The 23,906-nt window shown below is 44.6% G+C and overlaps 1 protein-coding gene across 3 annotated transcripts; it reads right to left on the minus strand.

Annotated features, from left to right (window-relative positions):
• Positions 1–474: 474 nt before the first annotated feature.
• On the minus strand, positions 475–18,633 carry LOC122941354 (oocyte zinc finger protein XlCOF8.4-like). Of its 3 annotated transcripts, none has more exons than XM_044298528.1 (5): positions 18,558–18,633; positions 11,951–12,096; positions 11,636–11,824; positions 10,087–10,210; positions 475–1,619 (listed from the first exon to the last, which is right to left on the minus strand). In XM_044298528.1, the coding sequence occupies exons 2-5, from the start codon at positions 12,026–12,028 to the stop codon at positions 544–546; spliced, it is 1,467 nt and encodes a 488-aa protein (XP_044154463.1). In that variant the 5' UTR covers positions 12,029–12,096; positions 18,558–18,633; the 3' UTR covers positions 475–543. The 3 variants fall into 3 exon arrangements, with proteins under 3 accessions (XP_044154463.1, XP_044154465.1, XP_044154464.1); XM_044298530.1 differs by lacking the exon at positions 18,558–18,633 and adding an exon at positions 18,447–18,467; XM_044298529.1 differs by lacking the exon at positions 18,558–18,633 and adding an exon at positions 12,252–12,354.
• Positions 18,634–23,906: the final 5,273 nt, after the last annotated feature.

Consider the following 23,906-nt stretch of genomic DNA (forward strand, 5'->3'; position numbering starts at 1 on the left):
CTTTACAAGGAGACTGGTTGTCATTAAAAGGGGTATTACAGTTACAATCAGTTATCCCAATTCCCCTGGATAGGGAATAAGTGATAGATCACTGAGGCTCTCACAGCTGAATCCTCCCAGTGATCACAAGAAAGGGGGACCCTAGCGCCATACTCTACTATATCCAGCAGTGCCATAGAGATGAATAGAGAAATAGGCTGCATGCTCAATCACCGCTACATTCACACAGGGGAAACAGGACCCCATTCTCATGATCAGTCAGAGTCCCAACAGGTGGGCCGCCACCAATCTAACAGTTATCCCCTATCCACTGGATAGGCGAATAACCTGTAATAGAATACCCCTTTAATGTAATACTGTAAAATAATACATGTAGATTTCAGGAATATTTAAGAAAAATAAAAAGTGCAGATGAACCTGTAATAAAACTATTACTTGCATTACTATGCATTCTAGGGTGAGTAACCCTTTATATTCCTTGCATTTAACAGCAGAATGCTTCTTTAATTTCTTAAAAAGACATTTGTTGTGGATCGTTTGCATTTACATAACAGTGACCATGGTCTGCGGAGAAATAGTGTTTCCTTCTGAATGAGTCTTTTGATGTTTGAGAAGTTCAGAGTTGGTAAGGAAGCAGGCAGAACATTCTTGGCAGGCATACACTTTATCAATAGTGTGAGTCTTCTGATGACTTAGTAGGTTAGAATGACGTCTAAAACACTTGCCACATTCCGAACAGCAATGCGGCTTTTCACCAGTGTGTATTTTATTGTGGTCAATAAGATTTGATACTCTCGAAAAACATCTTCCACATTCCAAACATGGGTATGGCTTTTCTCCTGTGTGAATTCTCTTGTGTTTCACTAGCTCAGATTTGCTGATAAAACACTTCCCACAGTCCGAGCAGGAAAAGGGCTTCTTTCCAGTGTGGATTCGTTGGTGACTTAGAAGATTAGAATTCAACTTAAAGCTTTTGCCACAATCAAGGCAAGAAAACGGCCTCTCTTCCATGTGAATCTTCTGATGTCGAAGGAGATGTGACTTGTAAGGAAAATTCTTTCCACATTCCACACAAATGAAACACATGGGATCTTTCTTTTTATATTTGTTGTCACTTTTAGTATAAACCCATGATGGTAATGGATTGTCCACAAGATTTCTTTCATCACCTGAGACAGGTTCCTCTTTTATATGAGGAGTTGGATCTTCACTATAATGATCCATAGCTGCATAGACATCATTGAACTGTTGAGGATCTCTGCACATTTCAGGGTCAGTGACATTTTCTTCCTTACCTTCTTTAGAATGAAAATATGCATATGATAAATGGCGAGTGGGTGAGTAGAGATCAGTGTTTGAGATCTTTTCCCCACCGCATGAGACGGGTTCCTCCTTTACACAGGGAGGTGAGCACTGTATATATTGTGTACTTTTATATATTTTAGTCTTGGTGGGACATATTTCTTTACAAAAAGCTGGTGTCTCCACAGCACTCTCTGGACTGTTCATATCTGATGAGTATTTTGCCATGTTTATAGCAATTTTGTGGTCAGTCAAACCATCCCGTGAACAAATGATGGAGGGAGACCGCCCTGATATTTCTGTATCATCAGTGAGATCTGTTGGGAGACAAATACACTGTACATTACCAAATAATAGAAGGTTCCTTGGCATGAAAAAAAAAAAATCAGAATTTTAATACATTGCATTAACTGCAAACACTGGACTATATACTGGAAAACTACCCTGGAAAAGAACTGTGAGCCAACAGATTTTTCCAGAACTTTTAGCCTCAGCATGTATGGATTTAAAGAAAAGTATTAAAGGGAACCCATCAGCTCCTATATGCTGCCCACACCAAGGACAGTATAGTGTGTGACCAACCTGCCGATTTCAGGTTCGTCACTCCCATGATGACATTAAAGGCGCTTTGCAGCCAGTACATATTATTGATGATCTATCCTCAGGATAGGTCATCAATAGCGATGAGAGAATCGACTTTGGGTGAAACATCCGAAGTCCATTTGCATAAAACTTTGTTCTAATACTGTACGGAGCAGGAGAGGAGGGTTCAGGAAATGTTTTTTTTTTACAGTATAAATTAATTTATGAAGTTATTGCACGAAGTCTCGCAAGAATTCCTGCTCCTGCTTTGTACAGTATTAGAACAAAGTTTTATGCGAATCGACTTCGATTCGCTTATCCCTAGTCATCAAGATCTGATTGGTGGGAGTCCAACTCCAGGCACTTCTGCCGATCAGCTGTTTGAAGAAGAGATGGCTGCTCCCTCTTCAAGATCACAGTCTGTGGCGTCAAGTAAATGGAATAAGCACTTGTAATAACACTGCCCCGTCGAGACTTCCAAGACAGCGCACAATGTACTCTAAAAGAGGAACAGCATTAGTGTGAGTGCCGGGAGTGGGGCCTCCACCGATCAGATATTGATTACCTATCCTGACACTAGGTCATCAATATGTACTGGCTGCACAATCCCTTTCAGCACTTTCAGAGAACTGACCTGTATAACTCTAGAGTTGAGAAAACAACATTGCTTACCGGTAACCAGGATGGCACCCCATGCAACCAGGGACCTCCCATCCGGGACAGGAAACCTGAGAAGATAAAAGGTTCACACCCCCACCAAGCACCAGTGATAGTAATAAACAGTACTCCGGAGGAGAGGGAGAGAAAAAAAGAAAGAGATCCAATACGGTACATTATATCTCTTCTGAACTAGACTGTACATTAGGGAATTTCCCCAAGAATCTTATCAAGGAGTAGCAGGCTGCTCCGCATATAACCTACTAAGGTAACTATAATACCTAGAAACCTCTTCTTTTTTGGGGGGGGATTTTTTGGGGGTGCCGTCATGGGTATCGAGAAAACCAATTACTGGTAAGCAATGTTGTTTTACCCTTACCCATGACGGCACCCCATGCGAGATAGACTATTAATGTGGAAACTAGGGAGGGACCACTGCCTGAAGCACCTTCCTACCAAAGGCGGTATCCGCGTGAAGTTGGAGCCTGTAATGCTTTAAGAACGTATGTGGAGAACTCCACGTTGCTGCTCTACAAATTTGAGCCAGAGAGGCATCCGCCTTCTCGGCCCAGGACGTAGCTCAGGTGAAGTGAGCTCCAAACCCTGAAGGGGGTGAGAGACCCTGTGCTAGATAGGGTTCGGAAATGGCCCTTTTGACCCATCTAGCAATGACACTTTCCACCCCTTATTTCTACCCCAAAACTGAATAAGGAGGTTTTCTTCCAACCTCCAGGCCAAGGTAGACTCCAAATAAGTTAACAAACATCTTTTGACGTCCAGGCAATGATACTCCCTTTCTAAATCATTGGAAGGATTTGTGCAGAAAGATGGAAGGATAACATCTTGACTTCTGTGGAAGTCCGTAACCACTTTTGGCTGGAAGGACAACGTCATCTAAGATCTGGGTATAAGGTGGAAAAGCCGAGAAGGCTTGAATCTCTGAAATCCTTCTAGCTGAAGTAATGGCCAGTAAAAAGGACATCTTAAAGGAGAGCATATATATATATGGGGATCTCTGACAGGGGTTCAAAAGGTTTCTGTGACAGGGCCGTAAAGGTCTTATCGAAGGGTGGGCCCTGGAGGCCGCCGAAAGAAATCTTTTTACCCAAGGATGAAGGGGCAGCTGCATATCAAAAAAGTAACTTAAAGCTGCCAAATGCACTCTCAGGGTGGAAGCCCTAAGCCCCTTATCCAGACCAGCTTGTAAAAAGTCTAGGACCCTTGAGACATTTGGAGGAGATAAGGGGTCAGGATCGATCCCTAAGAAGGAGGAGAAGACCTCCCAGATCTTATTATACTTCCTAGCTGTAGTAGCTTTCCTACTTCCCAGAACGGTGGTCACTACTGATTGGGACAGACCCCAACCTAACCAAATCCCCCTTTCAATCTCCACACTGCCAGGTGCAAGATTTTTGGATTGGGATGCAGGATTGGGCCTTGATGCAATAGATCCTCCCGGGGAGGTAGAATCCATGGGGGGGGGGGGGGGGGGCTATCGCTAAGTCTAGGAGGCAGGAGTACCAGGACCTTTTCGGCCATACTGGGGCAACTAGGGTAATTATCGCTTTCTCCCTCTGGACTTTCTTTAGGACCTGCGGAATTAGGGAAAAAGGAGGGAAGGCATAACCCTCCTCCTGAGACCAATCCTGTGCCAATCCGTCTAGGGCTGTTGGATCGTCCAAACGATTTAGGGAGAAGAATCTCTCTACTTTCTTGTTCTTCCTGGAGGCAAACAGGTCTACCGTGGGGAGACCAAATTTTTTAGTTAACTGGGAGAATACCTCTGGGTTTAGACACCAATCTCCCTGTTTTAGCTGGGTGCGGCTCAGAAAATCGGCCACTATGTTCTCCTTCCCTTTTATGTGGACTGCCGACAGGGATAGATGTTTCTATTCTGCTAGCTGAAAAATCTGGTGACAGGAGTATTGCCAGAGAAGGTACCCTTGTTCACCCTGATGGTTGACGTATGCGACTGTTGTTAAGTTGCCCGAGTATAGAATTATTTTCTTGTGGGATATGTCCGGAACTATCGCTTTTTTTTTTTTTAAACTCGTTTTATTGAAACAAGAGTAACAAGGCACATCAGTGGTACAGTTGCATAGAGAGGATACCAAAACATAGTACAGATCTGGTCACATGGAAAGACAGTGATTATACATACACAATCAATCAAATGAAGAGAGGGTGCATCATTTCAGGGCTTACACATCAGAGATACAATAAACCGAGTAGGGCAAAACAGAAAAAAATGAAAATTTATATCGATCCTATCCAGGACCAACAGAGACTGCAGACCCCATTGAGGTTGTTAAGTGTGAGACACACCATAAACCCCACACTTTCTGGAACTTATCTGGACACTTTCTATTAACAAATATCACTTTCTCAAAGGGAATCACCTGGTTAACCAACCTTTTCCATATCCCCAAAGTCGGGAAATCATCCGCCATCCATTTGAGGGCAATAACCTTACGGGCCAAGAACAGGGATTCACTTAAGAATATCTTGTTATAATGAGTCCAGCCATCATTGTCTAGGATACCCAACAGACACACCTTGGGACATAGCGGAACAGGACCTAGGCCCAATGATGAAAGCACTCCCAGTACTGCCTGCCAATATGACTTAATGTGAACGCAGTCCCACATCATATGCCAGAAATCCGCGTTATTATGAGAACACCTCAAACTGTTGGAATGGGGAAGTCTCCCCATCCTGTGCGATCTAGTGGGGGTCAAGTAGCTGCGGTGTAACATAAATAACTGGATCAACCTATTATTGATTGAGGGAGATACCCTAGTTACCGCCTCTAACGCCTCTGACCAATCCTCCGCCGAGAGAAGCGGGATATTCCCTTTCCACCTCGCCTCAGCGAGTATAGGTTGCGCGGACATGTGATTCTCTAGGAGATGGGTGTAGAGCACAGATACTACGCCCCGAGGTCCCTGAGACTTAATAACTCCTATGAGGGGGTAAGAGATGGCTCTGTTTCTATCTCTAAATTGTTCTTGCAGAGCATGCCTAATCTGTAGGTATTTAAAGAATTGGGTGCGTGCCAAACCATATTGCTCCTGGATTTGAGAGAATGAGCGTAGGACGCCTCCACTATACAAATCCTGCAAAGCTATAATAACGGCCTCTGCCCAGGAACTATCGCTTTTAACGCCATTTCCACTGCCTTTAGTTCTTTGAAGTTGAGGTGGCTTTCCTGGTGTTCAAGTCCCACCTCCCTTGCCAACCTTTGTTCTCTGAGTGAGCCCCCCACCCCCATCCCTAGCTATTATTATCGGATCCTGAAAAGACCAGGGTACCCATGCTGAAAGATTCTCTGGCACCGTCCACCAAAGAAGAGACATCCTCGCTTCCGCGGATAAATGGAAAGACCGGTCTAACAACTGATTGCAGCCGTCCCATTGGTGCAGGATGCACGACTGTAGCTTCCTTGTATGGGCCTGCGGATATGGGACAGCGGGAATTGTTGCTGTCAGGTGGCCCAGTACTCCCATCGCCCTTCTGAACGAGCAGAGGTAGGACCTGAAAAGATCCCAAACATGTTCCCTGATGGAGATTATCTTGGTGGACGGGAGGAAAGTTTTTTTCTACCCGGGAATCTAACAGGATGCCTAAAAACACACAAGTCTGAGATGGTGACAGGCAAGACTTTTTCCAATTTATTTTCCAGCCCAGGTTCTTTAACAGGGCGCAGGAAACACTGATGTTTTGGTTTAACTTTTCTTTGGTCTGGGAAATAAACAGGAAGTCGTCTAGATGTGGCAGCAACGGAACCCCTGACAATCTTAGAAAGAAAGCCACCTCCGCAATAATTGCTTATCCTTATATTTCATTGACCCTTTAGACCCGGGATATTTTAACAAATATAGTTCAGATAGCCTAAGCTACTAGACTCCCGTTTCCAGTCAATTAAAATGTAACGTTTATTTCTTTAATTAAAGATAATACAAAACAGGAGAAAAAAGAAAAATATTTTTAAAATTAAAAAGGTGCTGTATGGATTCAAGCGGTAGAAGTTAGGGTTGCTTCACCCATATCTACGGCCTCCTTTTTGTGCATGCCTTTTACTTTCCATTTTCTGTTGCCAATATTAATTGGTATACCTAAATGTATCGCATAATGGAGGATCACCTATCAGGTCGCTTTCTAAGAGATCACTTCCTCTATGTCATTGTATCATTAGCACGACTCTCTGCCGCTGGAGTGTCTAAGTGTAGTGAGTCTGCAGATACTCCTCACTAAGACACTAATACCAACATGCACCTAATTTAAAAACAGAGGTATAGCTCCCCCAACATGTTTCACCACTAACCGTGGCTTCTTCAGGGGGATGGAGCTACTATCAACCTCCATCCCCCTGAAGAAGCCACGGTTAGTGGTAAACATGTTGGGGGAGCTATACCTCTGTTTTTAAATTAGGTGCATGTTGGTATTAGTGTCTTAGTGAGGAGTATCTGCAGACTCACTACACTTAGACACTCCAGCGGCAGAGAGTCGTGCTAATGATACAATGACAGAGGAAGTGATCTCTTAGAAAGCGACCTGATAGGTGATCCTCCATTATGCGATACATTTAGGTATACCAATTAATATTGGCAACAGAAAATGGAAAGTAAAATGCACGCACAAAAAGGAGGAGGCCGTAGATATGGGTGAAGCAACCCTAACTTCTGCCGCTTGAATCAATACAGCACCTTTTAAATTTTAAAAATATTTTTCTTTTTTCTCCTGTTTTGTATTATCTTTAATTAAAGAAATAAACGTTACGTTTTAATTGACTGGAAACGGGAGTCTAGTAGCTTAGGCCATCTGAATTGCTTATCCTTAGGTCTTGGGTCCTGGGGCTTAAAAAGGAAACCGCCGGATTTCTTAGGAAATCTATCCTTTTCCCTTCTGTCGTACTGTCTACCCCTTTGTTTTTTATTCTGGTATCTACGAAAAAAGGGGGGGGGGGCGTTGGGAAACCGGAAAGCCCTTTTTGTCTGAAGCTTTTTCAAGTATGTCTTCAAGAGACGACCCAAAAAGCCTGTCACCCTCACAAGGGATGGAGCACAGTCTGGCATTCGAGCCCTGATCCGCTTTCCAGGATTTCAGCCAGATAGCTCTCCTAGCCGCATTGGACATGGCGGATGATCTGGCCGAACACCTAATCATATCCGTGGAGGCATCTGCAAGAAAGTCGGTGGCCTTAAAAAAGGCAGGAAGGGAGGCCAAAATGTATTTTCTTGGATTTTTCTCACTGAGATGCTGTTCTAACTGTTCTAGCCAGATATGCAGTGATCTAGAAACCCATGATGCTGCGACAGCAGGTCTCAGGCAGGTAGAGGACGATTCCCATGCCTTGTTTAAATAAAAATCCGCTTTCTTGTCTAAAGGGTCAGACAGGCTACCCAAATCATCAAACGGTAGAGCAGACTTCTTGGCGATCTTTGCAACCGGAGCGTCTACTGTAGGGGCCTTGTCCCAAATAGCTGCTACTTTCTCATCAAAGGGATATTTCCTTTTAACTGAATTTGGGATAAAAAAAACTTCCTATCTGGATTTTTCCATTCCTTCCTAATTAATGCTTGGATATTTCTGTGAATGGTGAAAACCGTATGCTTTCTGGGGCCTAACCCCTGAAAAGCTATATCTGCTGTTGACTTAGGCTACTTTCACACTAGCGTTCGATCGGATCCGTTCTGAACGGATCCGATCATAATAATGCAGACGGAGGCTCCGTTCAGAACGGATCCGTCTGCATTATATTAGCAAAAAAAAGCTAAGTGTGAAAATAGCCTCGGACGGATCCGTCCAGACTTACAATGTAAAGTCAATGGGGGACGGATCCGCTTGAAGATTGAGCCATATTGTGGCATCTTCAAACGGATCCGTCCCCATTGACTTACATTGTAAGTCTGGACGGATCCGTACGCCTCCGCACGGCCAGGGGGACACCCCAACGCTGCAAGCAGCGTTCAGCTGTCCGCCTGTCCGTGCGGAGGCGAGCGGAGCGGAGGCTGAACGCCGCCAGACTGATGCAGTCTGAGCGGATCCGCATCCATTCAGACTGCATCAGGGCTGGACGGAGGCGTTCGGGTCCGCTCGTGAGCTCCTTCAAACGGAGCTCACAAGCGGACCGGTGAACGCTAGTGTGAAAGGAGCCTTAGCCTGTTTCACATCTTCCAGTTGCATTGTCGCTCAAACAGCTTTAAGAAGGTTTTGGGTGTCCTCAGGCGAAAAAAAGGAACCCCCTGCTTCCTCATCTTCTGACGATGTAGCGTCGTTAGAAAATAACTGGCCCGCTTCTCTTTCCTCCACTTCGGAGTGGTCTATATCAGAATCCATAACCTCCAGGGACTTCTCTGGTGACCTATGGCGGCTTTTATTCAATGACTTTAAGGAGGCCCTGACCTCAGATCTTATTAAGGACCTCATGTTTTTGGAGAGGCTCTGAGATTCCTCCACCACCAACTTATCAATACACGGGGTGCATAACGGTTTAGAATAAGAGGATGCCAGGGCCACTTTACATCCCGCACACTCCTTATGTTTTGTTTTTGAAGTCGCTTTTTGGGGGGGGGTCTTTGCAACCTAAACAAGCCAAGCAAATAACACCCCATTAATAAAGAAAAAGATCCACCTCACCACTGATCTTTGTCCCCACTCCTCAGGACTGGTACCGGACTAGCAGGCCTCGAGGGTTCCAGGGGTTCGGCGCGTCCATCTACCGGCTTGGACATCTTTGCAGGGAAACGAGCCGCTTCAGCACAGCACTGTGTGCTACATCAGCTGGCTGGATTCCCCCCGCAGCCACATTTATATTTTAAAAGACGCGCCTAGACTATTCCGGCGTTTTTTCCCCTACTTCCGGGTTAAGCCCCGCCAGAAGCGCGCGCATGCGCAGACGCCCCCAGGAGGCCAGGGAACGACGCCGAACAGCATGAGGGAAGCCGCCTGAACACGTCCACAGCGGCTCCCTCGGGATCGGCGCCGGAATGCGGGGGAAAAACAGACTATAGGCAGCAGCCCGCGAAAAGCCTTCAGCCGTCTGAAGGAAGGCCACCTAACGGATCAGAACCTGGGCCTCCCCCCAGCTGCCGGTGAGAACCATCCTTAAGAGCTTTCCAGGAACTTCCTATCCGGAGGACAGGAAACCTGAACTGGTGCTTGGTGGGGGTGTGAACCTTTTATCTTCTCAGGTTTCCTGTCCCGGATGGAAGGTCCCTGGTCGCATGGGATGCCGTCATGGGTGAGGGGAAAGATGGGTCTAATGAAGCATGCCCACCCTCCTCGACTATGATTGACATTTTTTTCTTGTTGTGCACTGGAAATACACCTAGTATCCAATGTCCAGAGGAAGGGGCAGGCGCCTTCACTGGATTTTTCTCTCTCAGCGCTGCGTGGTGTCACAAGTCAGTTCTCTAAAAGTGCTTAATGTTGTCACAGGAGTAACAGACCATTGAGATCAGGAAGGCTCTCACTACTCTATGGTAAATGCCGCTAATAGCTAGGCCACAGATCTGCAGGCTCAGTTTAGAAATCTCTTCTTACCCGGTGAAGTGCAGTGATGCAGAGTCTCCTTCTTGACTTTCATGTTAAGATTCTTGCATCTTTCTAAATACTCCCACTCGTCCACTGAAGAATCACCATTTTCCTCTTGAAACTTGTTAGGGACCTGGCACACACAATGATACAGTCATCAACACAAACCCATAGTGTCATTAATGTCTTTCTCATACACTAATTTAACTCTGTGTTACCCTGACTGTATTCCTTGTACTGCTTTGCCCATATTGAGGAAATATGTGCTGGTTAGATGGTAGCATACAGGGTGAGTGACAGCGCTCAGTATGTAATGTAGGGCCACCCACAGATTTGAGAGATATGCAGGAAGTAAGGGGATTCCACAGGGATACCAAAACACTGAAAAATGTACAAGTTTTCAACCCAAGATGATATTGAGGATATTTGAACTGATATTGATTATATATGTGGTCAATGTTCCTATTTTGGCATCAACCCATTCACTGCCTGCTGCATCACCCTGGCCTTACAGAACACACAAACCCTGTAGCTTCTGACAAGTATCTTTTTTGTTTATTAAAATGATATCACTAAGGCTACTTTCAGACTAGCGTTCGTCGGTCCGCTCGTGAGCTCCGTTTGAAGGAGCTCACAAGCGGACCTGAACGCCTCCGTCCAGCCCTGATGCAGTCTGAATGGAGCGGATCCGCTCAGACTGCATCAGTCTGGCGGCGTTCAGCCTCCGCTCCGCTCGCCTCCACACGGCCAGGCGGACAGCTGAACGCCTGGCCGTGCGGAGGCGAGCGGATCCGTTCAGACTTACAATGTAAGTCAATGGGAACGGATCCGCTTGAAGATGACACCATATGGCTCAATCTTCAAGCGGATCCGTCCCCCATTGACTTTACATTGAAGGTCTGAACGGATCCGCTCAGGCATCTTGCGCACTTAGAAATTTTTCTAAGTTATTAATGCAGACGGATCTGTACTGAACGGAGCCTCCGTCTGCATTAATATGATCGGATCCGTTCAGAACGGATCCAATCAAGCACTAGTGTGAAAGTAGCCTAAGAATAACTAAACTTGTGATATCCGTCCAAAAATCACATACTGCATTTTTCACTCCATTAGGCCTCATGCACACGACAGTTGCGTGCATCCGCGGCCATTGTCCTGTTTTCAGTTTTTTTCCGCGGACCTATTGACTTTCAATGGGTCCGTGGAAAAATCGGAAAATGCACCTTTTGGCATCCGTGTCCGTGATCTGTGTTTGCAGTCCGTGGATCCTCCAAAAATCAAGGAAGACCCACGGAAGAAAAAACGGACACGGATCACGGAATAAAAGAAACCGTTTTTGCAGACCGCAAAAAAAACGTCCGTGTGCATGAGGCCTAAGATGGACGTTTTTCCCCAAAAGGTGCGGGAAAATGGCAGTGCTTCTTATAAAGCAAATCCATACCAAGTGCTTCCATTATAGGGATTTTTTTTCTTTGCTTTTTACGGCGTTCACTGTGCAGGTAATACTAAGATGATTTAAGATTAGTAGGAAAAACAAAGTATATATGTACGTGGTCACCTCTCCAGTCAGCAGCTCAATGATTTTGTTGGCGAGGTCCAGGATCTTCTGCTCATTGTTCCTTACATGTAGAAATAAGTGGGACGGAGGCTCTGAGATGGGACTCTGGCTCCGGTTCCATCCTCCGGACATGCTGGATTGACTGCTAGATGTCACATGCTTCCTGGACTTCTTTACTGGCCCATAATCCTAAATATTTTTGAACAAAAGAGCGAAACTAAATGAAATAATTCCAATATACCCACACCAGTCATGTCCAAGCTTTATGCAGAAGGCTAAGCAATGTTCTGTTGCTTAACTCCTTGAATTGCTCACCTCTCCAGTTAGTAGAAATATGATCTCTAAGGTAAGTTTTAGTATGTTCTCAGTCATGTGACTTCCGTCCATCCCCATTCAGTCAGGTGGGCAGCCTGTATGGAGCTTTGCAGTGTATCAAGATTCACACGACTTCACATATAGGTCTGTTAAACATAATAAAATCGTAGTTTGAACAAAAGGCGTTGCAACAAAAAAATAATAAAAAAATTCCATTACAGCCAAGCACTAAATGGATAGCTTTGGTTTGCGATCCTTACGTCAGCCATAGCCATCTCTACCAAGTTTCCCACACACACACCTGCTTGGCTCAGCTAATGTCATGTGTCCTGAACAGGGAGAGGGTCCTCTCCTATATGACATTGAAGGAGTAGCAGGAGGCATCTGTGCAGGCCGGACTTGCCAACATTTATCTAATGTGTATAGCAAGACAAGACAAACATCAATGTGCTAGATAAGCCACCCCAGCCTGCCTATGCGCACACATGGAGGTCTCCCTTTCATAGAAAACACTGTATAGATGGCAGGGCCGTGGTGTCAGTAAGCCAAAGTTCACACTCCGACTTCTTCATATATTGTCAATAATACTGTAATAACAAATTTACTGTGGGAAAATTGTAACATCAGACATATCATGTAAGTAATCAGACTACCTGGAATATAAAATTAATTTATTACATTAGAATTTTAAAAATTCCAGAAATGTTCTAAATTCTTGAAACCAAATATGCAATGCACTATGCATTCAGTAACTGGAGAACACTGTTATACACCTAAGAATTGTAAGAATTGTTAGAAAATCTAAAAGGCAGAGAATCACGTGGAATAAAAGAAACAAGTAAACAGTGTAGCGGCTATATCAGTGCTCAGCATAAAAGGGTTGTCTGGGTATACATCACTTCACAGGTGCCCGCAGCCTGCCTCCGCTATGGAAAGATTCATACTTACCTACTACCCGCAGCTCCGGTCCTGAGTTCCGGCTCCCGTGTGTCCATCTTCCGGTTCATGGCTACTTTACATCCTACCTGGCATGGACATGATCATCGGCTCCATTACAGCTAATGACTGGATTCGTTGGCTGCAGTGGAGCAGATAATCATGCCTTTGCCAGGGATGAATTAAACAATCTGCGAACCGGAAGAGGGACACAAGGTAGGCGACACACAGGGAGTTGCTAAATATGAATCTTTCCATAGCAGAGGCAGGCTGCTTAATAAGGTTACTTATTCCCAGACAACACCTTTAAAGGGTTTATCTAAGACTATAAAAATGTCTCCCATATGCCGGGACCCTCACAATGAATATACAGTACTTACCAGGCTCCCCGCACCACCGCTGCAGCTTCTCCCCGGTAGGTGGTGATGTGGACGAGCCTCCTTCGCATCGCGGGTGATGCCAGGGACGTTCATACCAGTCGCCGCATGCCATTGGCTGCTCCACCCGCCCAGATCCTCCCCCGACACCGGATGTTTTCATCCGCGCACGGGGAGAAGCAGCAGCAGCGGTGCAGGGAACAGGAGCAGCGCAGGGAGCCAGGTAAGTATATTCATTGTGAGGGACATTTTTATAGTCTTGGATAACCTAATGCCGTTCCGTCTAGCAGTTCTGAGGTGGCTGAAGGCATGATGAGTGGTAAACTACCTCTTCTGGTCTTTACAGGAAGAACTTACCGTATTTTCTGCTTTATAAGATGTGCTTTTTAGCAAGAAAAAAAAATCTTGCTAAACAGTGTAAACTAGTAGCTGGTTCTGAATTGTCTCTGTTTGTCAGGCCGAGGAGCTGATGGCTCCTGATCTCTGACATTATAAACACTCATTATAGCTCAGTTAATGACCTCTTAGTAATTTACAAATAAGGATAATTAGAAGGTACAAAGTGAAAGTAAAAGTACCATTCACACAGCTAGAAAAACAGTTAACCCTTTGTGACATAACTGTTCAATATTTTAGTTTCCTCCCACACTCTAAAGACATACATATGTATGTATGACTGGAAAATGACACAAAAATTATTTACATAACCAAATGGAAAAAATAAAATGTATGCCTTTCAAAAAAGCATGTACTGAGAAAAAAAAATGAAAATGCAGCCAGTCAGGAAGGGGGGGGGGGGAAATGATGCGGTCATTAAGTAGTTAATTGCGGTGCCCTTGAAGAACATGGGGAGGGTTTTCATCAGGATTTCGCAGTCACTGAGAAGCATTACAAAGGAAAATGGAGCCCTGCAATGTTGGCAGAAATCTCTTGATACTCAGAGGGGGAGATTCCTCAAGACTGGTGTCCCCATAAGCCAGTCTTCATCCCCTGTGCGCTGGAGTGGGATGCACCCACTTAATAAATAAAAACTCAACGGGTGGAAATGCTCCAAACCCAGACACATAGAATGTGTCTGCAGATAAGAACCATTTGGCCCATCTAGTCTGCCCAATATACTAAGTACTATGGATAGCCCCAGGCCCTATCTTATATGAAGGATGGCCTTATGCCTATCCCATGCATGCTTAAACTCCTTCAGTGTATTTGCAGCTACCACTTCTGCAGGAAGGCTATTCCATGCATCCACTACTCTCTTGGTAAAGTAATACTTCCTGATATTACTTTTAAACCTTTGCCCCTCTAATTTAAAACTATGTCGTCTTGTAGCAGTTTTTCTTTTAAATATTTTCTCCTCTTTTACCTTGTCGATTCCCTTCATGTATTTAAAAGTTTCTATCATATCCCCTCTGTCTCGTCTTTCTTCCAAGCTATACATGTTAAGGTCCTTTAATCTTTCCTGGTAAGTTTTATCCTGCAATCCATGTACTAGTTTAGTAGCTCTTCTCTGAACTCTCTCCAAAGTATCAATATCCTCCTGGAGATATGGCCTCCAGTACTGCGCACAATACTCCAAATGAGGTCTCACTAGTGCTCTGTAGAGCGGCATGAGCACCTCCCTCTTTCTACTGGTAATGCCTCTCCCTATACACCCAAGCATTCTGCTAGCATTTCCTGCTGCTCTGTGACATTGTCTGCCTACCTTTAAGTCTTCTGAAATAATGACCCCTAAATCCCTTTCCTCAGATACTGAGGTTAGGACTGTATCACTGATTTTATATTCTGCTCTTGGGTTTTTACGCCCCAGGTGCATTATTTTGCAGTTATCCACATTAAATTTTAGTTGCCAGATTTTTTTACCATTCCTCTAGTTTTCCTAAATCCTTTTCCATTTGGTGTATCCCTCCAGGAACATCAACCCCGTTACAAATCTTTGTGTCATCAGCAAAAAGACACACCTTACCATCGAGGCCTTCTGCAATGTCGCTGATAAAGATATTAAACAATATGGGTCCCAGAACAGATCCCTGAGGTACCCCACTGGTAACAAGACCTTGGTCTGAATATACTCCATTGACTACAACCCTCTGTTGCCTGTCCCTCAGCCACTGCCTAACCCATTCAACAATATGGGAGTCCAAGCCCAATGACTGCAATTTATTGATAAGCCTTCTGTGTGGGACAGTATTGAAAGCCTTACTGAAGTCTAGATAAGCGATGTCTACTGCACCTCCGCCATCTATTGTTTTAGTCACCCAATCAAAAAAATCAATAAGATTAGTTTGACATGATCTCCATGAAGTAAACCCATGCTGTTTTTCATCTTTCAATCCATGGGATTTTAGATGTTCCACAAGCCTCTCCTTAAGTATGGTTTCCATTAATTTCCCCACTATTGATGTCAGGCTTACTGGCCTATAGTTGCCCGATTCCTCCCTACTACCTTTCTTGTGAATGGGCACAACATTTGCTAATTTCCAATCTTCTGGGACGACTCCTGTTGCCAGTGATTGGTTAAATAAATCTGTTAATGGTTTTGCTAGTTCACCGCTGAGCTCTTTTAATAGCTTTGGGTGTATCCCATCAGGCCCCTGTGACTTATTTGTATTGATTTTAGACAGCTGACTTAGAACCTCTTCCTCTGTAAAGACACATGCGTCAAAAGATTCATTAGTCTTCTTTCCTAACTGAGGTCCTTTTCCTTCATTTTCCTTTGTAAAAACTGAACAGAAGTATTCATTGAGGCAGTCAGCTAGTTCTTTATCTTCTTCCATATACCTTCCTTCTTTAGTTTTTAATTTGGTAATTCCTTGTTTTAGTTTCCTTTTTTCATTTATGTATCTGAATAATGCCTTATCGACACTGTGGCGTGTCTCTAACCGGGGGAGCAATTCTTCCGCATGCGGTCCGCATATAATGGCAATCCCCAGCAAAAAATGCGTACAATGGAGGATGCCAGTGCAGACCGCATGCACCACAAGGACATCTTACACAAAATGATACATTGTGCAGATGAAAAAAAAATATACATACACAAATCACTGCAAAAAATGCACCAAAATGATATGCAACTGACAATACTAGGGGCTCCGATATGTTCCTGACTGGAAGATATTAGCAAAGTTCTCAGCTTTTAACATCGGCTTGAGGAATTAGCTAGTATTGTCAGTTGCGTATCATTTTGGTGCATTTTTTTGCAGTGATTTGTGCACTTAATAAAGAAGGCACATCGCTGGCACTCTGAGGGCCAGAAAGGAGACCCCAGCCTGAGCTATAAATTCCATTTTCTGGTGTAAATCATAGCAAATCCCCCCCCCCCCCCCCCCCCCACACACACACACACGTCCTCACCCCTTTTCTTGTCACTTTAGAAAAGTGACAAGAAGCTTAAAACGTTGCAAATTGTGGCATGTGCCATAATCTGCAGCTCTTTAACGCCATAATAATGGTGTAAAAATGTAATAAATGCCTTCAGTGTTCTTTCCGTTTTCCCTCTGTAACTTCCAAACCAGAGGCAATCTTCATGTTCAGCGACCACAAATGACAGAAGATTACTTAGTCATGTCTCTCACAAATAGGGCATGTTTAAATTTGGAAGCGGGCAAATGAGTTCAGAGAACGGGTGACCTCTGTGGTGAGGAGAAGCTGTCACCATGAAAATGCAGCGCAGTCTCCAGGCATCATGACGAGCTGAGCAGACTCATATAGTTTTGACGGAAAAGATTCAGTAAAACTTGGATTTCATTGACTTCAATTCCAGCTTTGGAGTTAAAGGGGTTGTCCGGGCTTTTAATATTGATAACCCTTTATTTTTTTGGGCGACTGTCTTATGTAGGGGCTCATTTTTTCCCCCGGATGAGATGGTTTAATTCAATTATCAAAACTAACCCGTTCACACATGTTGAGACACGGCAACATTCACAATTTACAAATGGTCACTAGGGCCAATGATTGTCCTCTAATTACATGTGCTACTTATAATCTTAAAATAAAACGTAACGTTTATTTCCTCTTATAAAATAGTTTCTACCTATTGCTGTGCCTGTGAATTAGCTGCTTTTTGCTGTTACAACAGGTGCTTGCGCTGTTGGAATCACAGTGCTATCTAGGAGACTATACGGCGTTTCCTGCATCGCAGGGTCCCATATTTCATGCAGTTAATGTAATTTGTCGCATGTCACATTCACACTGTCTAAAAACTCTTCACAAGCTGCCCCCCCAACATGTTTCGCCAACTCCTTGGTGTCCTCCAGCAGACTGCTAAAAACCCCTGAGGACGCCAAGGAATTGGCAGCAATCAGCGGCACAGAAAAGTTATATTTTAACCCGTAGAGGATCTCCGCCGTACATGTACAGCACTGGTGGATGTGACTTAAGGACGAGCGCCATACATGTACGGCAGGCTGATCGTGTGGGCAGGAGCTGCACCCACCCGATCAGCACCAGGGACCTGACAGTCACTGACAGCCGAAAGGGAAGGAGGCAGATATCCAAAACTCCAACCCGAAAATACGTATTCAGCCGATGGCGCAATTTAGTGCGCGGAGAAAACACCAGGCTGCAGTGAGGTCCAGATGGTACAAGTAGGGGACTGATTCTTCCTTTCAGACTGTGATGAGCGCTGTGGTCTCAATGGTCATCTAGACTGGACCCCACTGCAGCGTGGCGTTCCCTCCGTGCACCAAATTGCACAGTCAGATGACTACATTTTTTCGGGTTGGAGTTTTGGATATCTGCTTCCTTCCCCTTTTTGGGTATTTGTTTGACAGCAGGTATGTGGTTGTCAGATATCAATGCCAGGTTAAGGAGAGAACTGACAACACTTGTTTATGGCAAGAAAGGCCCCGCAGCTATTTAAAGGAGTATTCCGATCTGGCGCATGGACGGCATACTGCTAGGATATGCCATCAATGTCAGAAAGGAGCAGGTCCCAGAGCCCTGCACTTATCTCCAGAACATGGTCCTCAAAGTGAGGAGAGCAACTTGGCGCATGCGCGGCTTGCTCTCCATTCACTGCTATAGGACTGCCAGAAATAGCTCAGTCAGCACTTGGCCATTCGTGGAATTCCCATAGCCGTGAACTGAAGGTGTGCATGCAGGGCTGGCTGCTCTCCCTTCACTTGGGGGTCCCAGAGGTGGGATGAGCACCTGACACGGATAGCATATGCACAACATGGCGATACCCCTTTAAGAGCCCACAGCAGGAGATCTATGTGGGTATTCAGCTCGACCTTACAAATCCTTCCCATCACACACAGGTCTGTAGACCGGCAGCACAACCAGCAACAGCTCACCTTGTACAAGTCGGACCAGGAAGCCGACGTACCGGAACACAGGCTACTTCCGGAGCACAGTTCACGTGACGTCATCCCTCCAAGGAGTACTTCCAGAAGAGAGCCGCCTTCGTAATGACGTCATTCCTGGGCGGGGCCATGCTTTCCTGGTTTGTCCTATTAAAAATACTACAAGAGAAACGGAAGTGGTCGCGGTGAGCCTGGGTCTGTGCGCTGCATTCTCCTGCTCACTCAGCACAAGTTGTATTTTAATGTCTTGGAAAATGGGCAACATTCCTGGTGGGGTGAAACAAAAAAAAAAAGAAACTATTCCACCAATGTTTTTCGGGTCTTGATATTACGGAGTTCACTTTGGCCTGAAAATGACCAGAGGCCCTTATTCTGCGGGTCAATGCAATAGCAAATATGTATAGTTTTATTTTACATTACTACTTGTAAAAAAAAAAAATCCTTTGAAAAATTAAAATTTTATTTGCATCACCATTTTCCGACAGCCATAATTTTTTTCTGTTTCTGTCTACAAAGTTGTAGGAGGGCTTGTTTTTGTGGGGGAAACTGTTGTTTTTAATTTGTGAGGTATGAACGAGGTTTTGAACACTTTTATTCAAGTTTCTTGGGAGGCTAAAGTGACGAAAATGGCAAATCTTTTAGATTTTTAGTTTTTTCCAGTTACAGTGTTCACTGCCCAGGAACATTTTTTTAAAATTATATTTTAATATTATATATAGAATTGGCAAAGGAGGGTGATTTGAATTTTTACTATTTTTGTGTTTTTTATGTTTTTTTCTATTTATTTTATTTTTTACTTTTTAGGCTACTTTCACACATGCAGCACTTTTTAGTCCGGCGTCTTCCGCCGTGCTGCGCCGGAGCTCAGCCCCCGTCCCCATTATAGTCAATGGGGACGGAGCGGCGAAACAGCGGAAGGATGGATCCAACAGGGAGACCAGCCTGCCGGATCCGTCCTGCCGCAAGTGTGAAAGTACCCTTACACACTAATTTTTAGTACCCTTATGGGACTTGAACATGCAATCTTCTGATCGCTTGTCCCATAGACCATGATAGAATAGTATTGCGATCTATAGGACTCTGAGACTGCCTCCTAAGCAGTGCTTTGTGCATGGCTTTAACGGCAGTTAACTATGACAGGCCAGGGAAGCTTCTTAAGGCCCCGAGCTGTCATGGCAACCAATCAAATCCCGTGATTTTGCCATGTTTGCTATTGACATCTGAGATGTTAAATGACCAGGATCAGCCATGGATGGAGCAAGCCCAGTGTGTGAGCTCACTCTTTACTTCCCCTAAATGCTGATTCTGTACATGATTTTAAGGGGTTAAATAGGTTGTCTGGGCTTTTTCTGTTGATGACCTATCCTGAGGATAGGTCAATATCAGATCGGGGGGGGGGGGGGGGGGGCGACATCTGGCACCCCTTCAGATCAGCTGTATGAGGAGACTCATTGCGCACGCGCCTTCCCTCTTCCTGCTCGCTGCTGTATGTCTATGGAACAGCAGTGGACAGGAAGAGAAAAGGGAAACGGCACGTGCACACTGCGCGCATGGTCTCCTCAAACAGCTGATCGGCGGGGTGAGGATAGGTCATGAATAGAAAAGGCCTGGACAACCCCCTTAACCTGGCCTTGACCTCCACTCTAGCTAACAATAGCCACTTTTCCACTCCCTATCCAGACCTAGTGAGTGCGGCATAAAATCACAAAATGTCATACGTTTTTGGGCTAAAACTGGCATACAAGATTTTAGACATTCCTCCCAGGTTCCACTAACAGTAACTGCCTCTGTGCATCCCCAAAACAGTAGCAGCCGATCTGTGATGCCAGCGGTTTAGGTCAGTTAAACTCGCAGTCAGATGAAGCCGGTCTAAGTGCCCCTATGAAGGTGACAGTCACAGCAGTTCCAGTACCTCCACAATAGAGAACCGTCCTCTGCCCTCATGACCAGGGTGGATTTGATTAAAATCAAACCGATTTAAATCACAATTTAAATCACTAGTCAGTAAGGCTTGATTTAAATCATAGTTTTTTACATAAAGATTCATATTTGGACAATTTTTCTGTTGTACTTAGGAAGGAGAAAAATAATCATTACCTTAATAATAACAATTTAAATAGGATTTATTCAACTGAAACAATAACATTACAGCATGTTATTTGCTTAAACATCCATGTTTGTTAACTCATTTGGCTAAAGAAAATATATATATATTTTAAGAAACTTAGACTGTCAGCCCAGCCTACACAAGAAAGTGATATTTTGAAGTGAAAGTGATGAAGAAATATTGTTTATATTCTATTCACTGAACTTTAAAGGGATTCTGTCACCTCCCCTCAGCCAAAAAACGATTTTAAAGCAGCCATGCAGCACAGCTTACCTGGATTAGGCTGTGCTCTTTTATCTTGAAATCCGTCCAGCAGTTACTTCAAAAAACGACTTTGATCAATAAGGAAATGCGTCCTGAAGGTGCCCAGAGGGGCGTTTTTTTCTTCCTAGTGAGCCCAGTACCGCCCCTCTTTCAGTGCCCAGCCCGCCTTCCTTGTACTTCCTAACCGCCGCCCCCAGCCTGCCACAGCCTCTCCTCCCTCTCCTCCCCCTCCCTCACGCCGAACGAAGTCTCGCACAGGCGCAGTACCCACTGAGGGCTGCGCCTGTGCGATCATCAGGAGACTGAGGGCGGCAGCTTCATCTTCGTCACTGGGCATGCGCCGAGCCCAGTGACGTCCGATGTTAGCTCTTTCCCTCAGTCAGCCTGGTAGGAAGCGCAGAGGATTGCCGATCGGCTGATGCACCCTGCGCTTTCTCCAGTCTGCCTGCCTTTACTTAATATAATAAGACCTAATTCGCCCCAACAAATACTTATTTCTTTCCTGAAGGGAGGGTGGGGAAAGAAATCGCTGGCCGTCTTCACTGTGGCAGGCAGACTGGAGAAAGCGCAGGGTGCATCAGCCGATCGGCAATCCTCTGCGCTTCCTACCAGGCTGACTGAGGGAAAGAGCTAACATCGGACGTCACTGGGCTCGGCGCATGCCCAGTGACGAGGATGAAGCTCCTGCCCTCAGTCTCCTGCTGATCGCACAGGCGCAGCCCTCAGTGGGTACTGCGCCTGTGCGAGACTTCGTTCGGCGTGAGGGAGGGGGAGGAGAGGCAGGAGAGGCTGTGGCAGGCTGGGGGTGGCGGTTAGGAAGTACAAGGAAGGCGGGCTGGGCACTGAAATAGGGGCGGTACTGGGCTCACTAAGAAGAACAAAACGCCCCTCTGGGCACCTTCAGGACACATTTCCTTATTGATCAAAGTCGTTTTTTGAAGTAACTGCTGGACGGATTTCAAGATAAAAGAGCACAGCCTAATCCAGGTAAGCTGTGCTGCATGGCTGCTTTAAAATCGTTTTTTGGCTGAGGGCAGGTGACAGAATCCCTTTAAACTTAGCACTGAAGGGGTTGATTCTGTATTTATAGGTTTGTAGAAGTTAGGATCTTTTTCTCAACTCTTTTCATGTTATAAATTCAGTTTTGAGAACTCCAAAATTAAACCAAGCATCTGTGATAATATCTTGTAGGCAGATAAACTACCCAATAATCTTACAAAAACCTCTGGAAGAGCATGACATAGTGAATGGATTAATGGAATTAACAAAAAATTAAACATATACAGCCTTATTCTACATAATTAAAAAAGTAATCTTTATTTCATAATGAAATAACCTTTGGATGGTAATATATTTTCCTCAAAAAGCATTTTATATTAAAAAATCTGATTTAAATCAAAAAATCTGATTTAAATAAAAAAATCTTATTATAATTTTTTTTTTAAATCATTGATTTTTATCCACCCTGCTCATGACAGTCATTCACAGGGCTCCCTATCGTACGCTGATATCAAGCACAACACCATTGGAGAATTTTGCACTTGTGCACCAAAATCTGAGGAAAATGCAGGTGTAACAGGTGCTGCTGGATACATGCCAGGTATAAGTTTCCTATTATACTCTGTGGGGCTTTGGCCAAAATTTGCAACTTTTTGATGCCAGTGGTGTAGTATATGTTCCCTGTGTGGGTTACAGCCAGAGATCACCCTTTATTTTTTTCCGGAAGAGTAAAAATACCCCTCTTAGCATTTTAGAGGAATATTTTTTGGCCAAGGAGACAGTAATTCAAATAAATGATATGTGGAGGTTGCTATTTATGCAGGGAAACCACTACTGGTTTACTCTATAACTGTCTTCTAGGCAGACATAGTAAATGTAACATTTCTGAGTTTTACGCCATTTAAAAACAGTTTTCCCATCATGTTTATTTTTTAAATAGGGGAAAGTCGCTGGATATTAATACGCTTCAGAGAGTAAAATTGCCTGTACAGGCGTCGATAACGCTTGGTTGGCGCTGAAGCTGTGGCAGAGAAATGAGAAGGGCATCATAGGTTTGGGTACAGCAACAGGAAGTGCCACATACCGGATGTACAAAAAGACGTGATGTGTTTACATGGTGAAAACGGGTCAGGAGAGTCCAAACTGAAAAAAAAAACCTGGAACATGTGCTTGAGGTAAGTAACTGCATGTCAGCTAAAAACCATAGTCTCCCGCAAAACTGCTTATAGACGTCAAAATGCATTTGAATACCAATAGTCTCATGCACACGGCCATTACTCAGCTGTTCCGTGCATTGGGGACCGCACGGGCAACATCCGTTTGTATTCTGCAGACGGACCCAGATCCATTCAACTTCAATGGGTCTGGGATCTGTCCGCACCTCAAAAAAGTAGTGCATGCACTACTTTTTTGCGATGCGAAGGCAAGGAGAGAAACTCATAGTGCTTCCATGGGGTTCTGTCTCCATATTGCACCGGACCATCCAGATTGAGGAACCATTCAAGTGAATGGGTCCGCATCTGTGATGCGGCACAAAAACATACGGGGCCTGTATATTGCGGACCCGCTGTTTGCATGCCCTAAATCAAATAAAAAAGTGACATGGTATCAAACAGCAATACAATTGCAAGGAATAAATGCTGCTGAACAAAGAATACGTGCAAATAAAGCAAACACAATGTTAAAGACTTGTGACTATCAGTGGTAAACAGTCAAAACCATGTGTGTGGACGATAGGGCATTATTAGACTGCCCGTGTGCGATGCCAACCTGGCAGTTAGATACGCATAAGGTCACTGCTAATTGAAACAAACAGCATGTAAATGTGCTGGCCTACAATCAGAGGAGTGGCCCGGCAATTAGTTGTGAGTCGCATGCTGCCATGTCGGCAACATATACAGGCACGCTAAGAGGAAGAGGTAGATTTATACAGCCTTAGGCCGAATGCACACGGCCGTTTTTCACGGCCG

The sequence above is a fragment of the Bufo gargarizans genome, chromosome 6 (genome assembly GCF_014858855.1).
Source record: "Bufo gargarizans isolate SCDJY-AF-19 chromosome 6, ASM1485885v1, whole genome shotgun sequence".
NCBI classification, from domain to species: Eukaryota; Metazoa; Chordata; class Amphibia; order Anura; family Bufonidae; genus Bufo; species Bufo gargarizans.